The sequence below is a fragment of the Pecten maximus genome, chromosome 2 (genome assembly GCF_902652985.1).
Source record: "Pecten maximus chromosome 2, xPecMax1.1, whole genome shotgun sequence".
NCBI lineage: Eukaryota > Metazoa > Mollusca > Bivalvia > Pectinida > Pectinidae > Pecten > Pecten maximus.
Window position 1 is genome coordinate 2734421 of NC_047016.1, and position 8103 is coordinate 2742523.

Below are 8103 nucleotides of genomic sequence, written 5' to 3' on the forward strand. Positions count from 1 at the left end.
TACAGACGGTATCACTCGTTCAATCTGAATCCTTAAGACATGTCTGACACTCCATCCACTTCCATTATACACTTACACAGAACCTGTACTTCTTTATGCTCTCACACAGTTTCAAATTATACAGAATTTTAAAGTTTACATACATACGTCTATTGTACGTACAATGACTACGGGCATGTTGTATCGCGACAGCACGTGAGAGAGACCATACTTACGACACAACTTATACACACTTGACAGGGAACTGCCCGATACATATAGTGTGGAGAGCTCGTATCTACCCAACAGTTGGCGCGATCAGTACCGAGGGTGGACGTGTACGAACGTCCGTGTGACGCTGTGTCCCGTAGCTCCATCGGAGACTGCTTGTTCGTGAAGGTTCCGTCCGGTATCTCCGACCAAATAGATCAGGACAATTCGAGCATCGTGATTTGTTAAGTTGTCAGAAAAAAAGTGTTATTAAGACAGTGAAGTTTTCGTTCCAGCATGGGAGAGTTTCACATTACTCACAAATACATCCTGAACAACGATGTACGATACATGTACAGCGGCTACCCCATCGCCATGAAGTACCGAGGGAGTGGAGATTACCCTAACTTCGACATGTTACGAATCAGCAGGGAAAACTCGGACTTAAAGAAAGACATTTTAAAATCTAGCGAATTTGTAACGGAAGGTAGACACCTTGTCCCAAAGGCACCGGCCCTGAGGAATTACTCCCGACACGCTGTCAGCGGTGTAGTAACGAGGCTGATGAAGCCGACCATCGCTCGAGTCGGGGTGTCGGACGAGAACATCAACCTGCTGCGATGTAAGGAGGATGTGGTGGAAGAGGACAAGTCCGACAAATATGTGAGCTATCGTAGACTACCCAAACCCGAGGTTGATAGTATAGTCAACAGACTGTTTGGACGCAATACTCAGATGAGTGCTATGAAAAGGCGGGAAAAGTTTGACCTCACGCGTGACGGGAAGATGACGCTGTTCCGGGAAGCCAGCATCCCCCTTCCGATGGTCCAGGCGTGATCTAACAGACAACTACAGGTAATTATATCAGATTAGATTGGTATATATACTACTTTGTGTACATAATGTGTTTAATCATAGACACAAAAATATACTAAAGTACTTAGAAGTTAATTGGACAGGGTAAGGATCATCTCAGAAAGTAAACAAAGCACTAAGGACGGGATAGGGGGTCATCTCAGAAAGTAACAAAGCACTAAGGACGGAGTAGGGGGTCTTCTCAGAAAGTAAACAAAGCACTAAGGACGGGGTAGGGGGTCATCTCAAAAAGTAAACAAAGCACTAAGGACGGGATAGGGGGTCATCTCAGAAAGAAAAAAAAGCACTAAGGACGGGATAGGGGGTCATCTCAGAAAGTAGCAAAGCACTAAGGACGGGGTAGGGGGTCATCTCAAAAAGTAAACAAAACACTAAGGACGGGTATGAGAGGATGCGGGGTGAGGTCATTCAAGGGTTCACAAGTGTGAAATGAATGGATCAGTGTGTTTTATATATAAGATGAAGTATGATTCGCTGACTTGGTTGTTTGAGCCATGGATTATCACCTGGGAGACCGGAGTTCGATTCATGTACCTCAGGGATTTACATGTTATCCTTTAACACACGTCAATAGTTTAACTGCTTTGGTAAAAGACTCCAGGAAGACAGAAGCTGACGTCATAGACATTATATTATAGTACGTATTTGTATTAGTCAACACTTTAAAAATTTCGGACAAGTTAAATGGTGCAATAATGTTGGTGTTAGACATCAATTAGCAGGACCAACAAAGTGGCAGTACCCACTGTAGGAACCAAACACGTTACCGGATCACCTCAATGGGAGTCAGTCATTTACTTTTTCAGTGAGTGTGATCAAATAAAAACTTTCACCCGAAAGTGAAATATTGATCTAGTCACGAGTGGGGTAATGGCTCCGTGTGTTTGTGGATGTAAACAAATTATAGGATTAAAGGTTATGCTCGACAATTAGTGGTCCCTGACAGGTGCGCCTAGTGTGGGTAAACGTTTGGTATTTCTGTGAGTGTGTATGGATTCGATTCTTTACATTTTATTGTTCAAACAAGAACTAAACGGACCTCCTTACAATAGAAATGATAATATAGCCGCACAAGTCCGCAACGTGTAGAGTCCATCTGTCCGTGGCATGTCGTTTCCACCAATCTGCGACGTGTCGTGTCCACCAATCCGCGACGTGTCGTGTCCACATGTCCGCGACGTGTCATGTCCACCAATCCGCGACGTGTCGTTTCCACCAATCCGCGACGTGTCGTGTCCATCTGTCCGTGACATATCGTTTCCACCAATCCGTGACATGTCGTTTCCACCAATCCGCGACGTGTCGTGTTCATTAGTCCGGTCATGTCAATCTGCCTGCGACGTGACCAGTTACACGCATCTCATGCCATCAGTTCGAGACGTGTCCAGGAGAACGCGTAAGCTTTATACCGACGTATCCACTCATCCACATTCTGTCCAGTTACACGCCTGTCATGTTCATCATCAGTCCGCGATGCGTCCGACGTGTCCAGGAGAACGGTTTACACCGATGTGTCCAGGAGAACGGTTTACACCGACGTGTCCAGGAAAACGGTTTATGCCGACGTGTCCAGGAGAACGATTTACACCGACGTGTCTAGGAGAACGGTTTACACCGACGTGTCTAGGAGAACGGTTTACACCGACGTGTCTAGGAGAACGGTTTATACTGACGTGTCTAGGAGAACGGTTTACACCGACGTGTCTAGGAGAACGGATTACACCGACGTGTCCAGGAGAACGGTTTACACCGACGTGTCCAGGAGAACGGTTTACACCGAGGTGTCCAGGAGAACGGTTTACACTAACGTGTCCAGGAGAACGGTTTACACCGACGTGTCTAGGAGAACGGTTAACACCGACGTGTCCAGGAGAACGGTTTACACCGACGTGTCTAGGAGAACGGTTTACACCGACGTGTCCAGGAGAACGGTTTACACCGACGTGTCCAGGAGAACGGTTTACACTAACGTGTCCAGGAGAACGGTTTACACCGACGTGTCTAGGAGAACGGTTTACACCGACGTGTCTAGGAGAACGGTTTACACCGACGTGTCTAGGAGAACGGTTTACATCGACGTGTCCGTCCGTCTGCACTCTTTGCAGTTCCATGTGTCGGGTCCATCTTTCGGCGACGTTTCAAGCTACACGTAGACCTGTCTTATGATTTCGATTCATGTCCATTCCACACCTGTGTCATGTCCGTCCATGTCAGTGTCACAGTATGGCTAGCTAGCTGATATATTGTGCATGCGATGAGATAATGTGTATTTAAAAATATTGATGATATCTGTGAAATAATCGTGGGAACAGAACATTACACAGGTTTCTGGTTTACCCTAATTAGGGGATTCCCCGTACAGGTAATGTGATACTCATCAAAGTCCCTCACGTCAAAATATGGTAATTAGGGGATTCCCCGTACACGTAATGTGATACTCATCCTAGTCCCTCACGTCAAAATATGGTAATTAGGGAATTCCCCGTACACGTAATGTGATACTCATCAAAGTCCCTCACGTCAAAATATGGTAATTTGGGGATTCCCCGTTACACGTGATGTGATACTCATCAAAGTCCCTCACGTCAAAATATGGTAATTTGGGGATTCCCCGTTACACGTAATGTGATACTCATCGTAGTCCCTCACGTCAAAATATGGTAATTAGGGGATTCCCCGTTACACGTAATGTGATACTCATCGTAGTCCCTCACGTCAAAATATGGTAATTAGGGGATTCCCCGTTACACGTAATGTGATACTCATCGTAGTCCCTCACGTCAAAATATGGTAATTTGGGGATTCCCCGTTACACGTAATGTGATACTCATCGTAGTCCCTCACGTCAAAATATGGTAATTAGGGGATTCCCCGTTACACGTAATGTGATACTCATCGTAGTCCCTCACGTCAAAATATGGTAACTAGGGGATTCCCCGTTACACGTAATGTGATACTTATCATAGTCCTTCACGTCAAAATATGGTAATTAGGGGATTCCCCGTTACACGTAATGTGATACTTATCATAGTCCTTCACGTCAAAATATGGTAATTAGGGGATTCCCCGTTACACGTGATGTTATACTCATCAAAGTCCCTCACGTCAAAATATGGTAATTAGGGGATTCCCCGTTACACGTAATGTGATACTCATCGTAGTCCCTCACGTCAAAATATGGTAATTAGGGGATTCCCCGTTACACGTGATGTTATACTCATCAAAGTCCCTCACGTCAAAATATGGTAATTAGGGGATTCCCCGTTACACGTAATGTGATACTCATCGTAGTCCCTCACGTCAAAATATGGTAATTAGGGGATTCCCCGTTACACGTAATGTGATACTTATCATAGTCCCTAACTTAACGATATTTCACGTTCTTATTTCATGGATACAACGTTCTGTTCCCGTGGGAGTACCGTAATTACCGTGAAAACAAACGTTCGATTGACCATGTAAAGTACAAAAACCTTCCTCCGAAAATAAAACGGTTCTTGGTTTGCAAAGTGCAACACTGCTATAAACAACATGCGGTTTACTTTATATGTACGGGAAACTTAATCAGGCAATATCGTACAATTTACATATATTATATTGTAATCTCTACTAACTTTTCCCTTCATATATACCTCTCGTTAAGATTGCGCGCCAGTCAATAATACAGGTAAAACAATATACCTGGTCTAGGTGTCCATGTAGACCATATTTCTTATCTACATATCGCCTGATCTATCTCTTGGTGAGGGATTTGTGATTATCAGTCAGATTAAATACCCTATATTTCATTCCGGGTTTTAATTTATTAATTAAATTCTGATGATAAGGTTGTGTAGTTGTGGTGTGAGAGACTCGCCAGAATAAACGGCCAGATCGTCACCCTCGGTTGGCGACACTGTGTATTATACCCCACCCAGGGTGTTCAGGAAGACTTACTCCACAGGAAAACTGTTACTCCACAAATCTACGTTGTCCTCCTTTGTTCCATTCATATATCTTATACTCAATACCTGTTGTTTATTATGTTTTACAGATGTCAAACTTTTCTGTACAGCCAGCCAATCGTGTCACACTGGTCACCGCCATAACAACCTAGATACGGACCGAAGTAGTCTGCACTACAAGCAACTGGATTCGGTGTTTCTGAACATTTCTTCATATTTAATCAATGCATGGAGCTACATAGCCGAATACACGGAACAGTGCAAATATTCTAAGCTAACTTTTACTCTCCTTCAATACGTACATGTATGTATCGGAAGTACATTTCATATGGAATCAAACTTTGGCCGTCCCGTGTGTCTGTCTGACCGTCCTGTGTCTGCCTGGTCGTCCCGTGTGTCTGTATGGCCGTCCTGTGTCTGCCTGGTCGTCCCGTGTGTCTGTCTGGCCGTCCTGTGTCTGTCTGGCCGTACTGCGTGTCTTTTTTGCCGTCCTGTGTGTCTGTCTGACAGTCCAGTTGTGTCTGTCTGACCGTCCAGTTGTGTGGTCTTATTGTACATCGATTAAAATCTGCTAAACCTGTTGTATGTCTGGACGGTGTACTTAGTATCTGTTCGGTCTTGTATGCAAACACTCATACATGTACATCTCTGTCCATAAAGCATTGTTTTATATCAAAATTTAAACTACTCCATTTTAACTACTTTGTTTAAGTTCTTAAATAAAACAATAAAGCACGCTCTTTGTTTTGTTCTTAGATCAGTTTTTAAATAATGACTATGAAACACCCGAATACTCCCATCACTGTCGTCAGGTAAATACCCAAATACTCCCATCACTGTCGTCAGGTAAATACCCAAATACTCCCGTCACTGTCGTCAGGTAAATACCCAAATACTCCCATCACTGTCGTCAGGTAAATACCCAAATACTCCCATCACTGTCGTCAGGTAAATACCCAAATACTCCCATCACTGTCGTCAGGTAAATACCCAAATACTCCCATCACTGTCGTCAGGTAAATACCCAAATACTCCCGTCACTGTCGACAGGTAAATACCCGAATACTCCCATCACTGTCGTCAGGTAAATACCCAAATACTCCCGTCACTGTCGTCAGGTAAATACCCAAATACTCCCGTCACTGTCGTCAGGCAAATACCCAAATACTCCCGTCACTGTCGTCAGGTAAATACCCAAATACTCCCGTCACTACCGTCAGGTAAATATCCAAATACTCCCGTCACTGTCGTCATGTAAATACCCAAATACTCCCGTCACTGTCGTCAGGTAGATACCCAAATACTCCCGTCACTGTCGTCAGGTAAACATCCAAATACTCCCGTCACTGTCGTCAGGTAAATACCTAAGTACTCCCATCACTGTCGTCAGGTAAATACCCAAATACTCCCGTCACTGTCGTCAGGTAAACACCCAAATACTCCCGTCACTGTCGTCAGGTAAATACCCAAATACTCCCGTCACTGTCGTCAGGTGAACACCCAAATACTACCGTCACTGTCGTCAGGTAAATACCCAAATACTCCCGTCACTGTCGTCAGGTAAATACCCAAATACTCCCGTCACTGTCTTCAGGTAAACACCCAAATACTCCCGTCACTGTCGTCAGGTAAATACCCAAATACTCCCATCACTGTCGTCAGGTAAATACCTAAATACTCCCATCACTGTCGTCAGATAAATACCTAAATACTCCCGTCACTGTCGTCAGGTAAACACCCAAATACTCCCGTCACTGTCGTCAGGTAAACACCCAAATACTCCCATCACTGTCGTCAGGTAAATACCTAAATACTCCCGTCACTGTCGTCAGGTAAACACCCAAATACTCCCGTCACTGTCGTCAGGTAAACACCCAAATACTCCCGTCACTGTCGTCAGGTAAATACCCAAATACTCCCGTCACTGTCGTCAGGTAAATACCCAAATACTCCCTTCACTGTCGTCAGGTAGATACCCAAATACTCCCGTCACTGTCGTCAGGTAAACACCCAAATACTCCCGTCACTGTCGTCAGGCAAATACCCAAATACCCCCGTCACTGTCGTCAGGTAGATACCCAAATACTCCCGTCACTGTCCTCAGGTAAATACCCCACTACTCCCGTCACTGTCGTCAGGTAAATACCCCCGTCACTGTCGTCAGGTAGATACCCAAATAGTCCCGTCACTGTCGTCAGGTAAATACCCAAATACCCCCGTCACTGTCGTCAGGTAGATACCCAAATACTCCCGTCACTGTCGTCAGGTAAATACCCAAATTCTCCCGCTATTGTCGTCAGGTAAATACCCAATACTCCCGTCACTGTCGTCAGGTAAACACTCAAATACTACCGTCACTGTCGTCAGGTAAATACCCAAATACTCCCGTCACTGTCGTCAGGTAAATACCCAGATATAGTCACTCCCATAGTAACCAATCACTGACAGATATAGTCACTCCCATGGTAACCAATCATTGACAGATATACATGTAGCCACTCCCATGGTTACCAATCATTGACAGATACAGTCACTCCCATGGTAACCAATCTTTGACAGATATACATGTAGCCACTCCCATGGTAACCAATCATTGACAGATATAGCCACTCCCATGGTTACCAATCACTGACAGATACAGTCACTCCCATAGTAACCAATCATTGACAGATATAGCCACTCCCATGGTTACCAATCACTGACAGATACAGTCACTCCCATAGTAACCAATCTTTGACAGATACAGTCACTCCCATGGTAACCAATCTTTGACAGATACAGTCACTCCCATAGTAACCAATCATTGACAGATAGAGTCCCTCCCATGGTAACCAATCACTGACAGATACTCACTCTAGGAGTCAGTCTGGGCCAACATGTATATACCATTAAGCTGTCATCCCATGCTGATAATGTTAACAAAGTTAGAATGAATTCCAATAGAAATAAAAAATCAAAGTACTGAAAGTACTGAAGACACAAACGAAAACAAATTATTTTAACTGCTTTTGTTTAGTGGGGACATGGTCAACTTTGTATGGAACATCACCAATACCTGATTAGGACTAGGACAAAATATTGGCAAGAAAAGAAA

At 44.3% G+C, this 8103-nt stretch overlaps 1 protein-coding gene across 1 annotated transcript; it reads left to right on the plus strand.

The window, feature by feature from the left end:
- The first annotated feature begins 241 nt into the window (after positions 1-241).
- Positions 242-5749, plus strand: LOC117344962. Its single transcript, XM_033907866.1, has 2 exons — positions 242-1044; positions 5099-5749. The coding sequence occupies exon 1, from the start codon at positions 487-489 to the stop codon at positions 1024-1026; it is 540 nt and encodes a 179-aa protein (XP_033763757.1). The 5' UTR covers positions 242-486; the 3' UTR covers positions 1027-1044; positions 5099-5749.
- The last annotated feature ends 2354 nt before the right edge of the window (positions 5750-8103 follow it).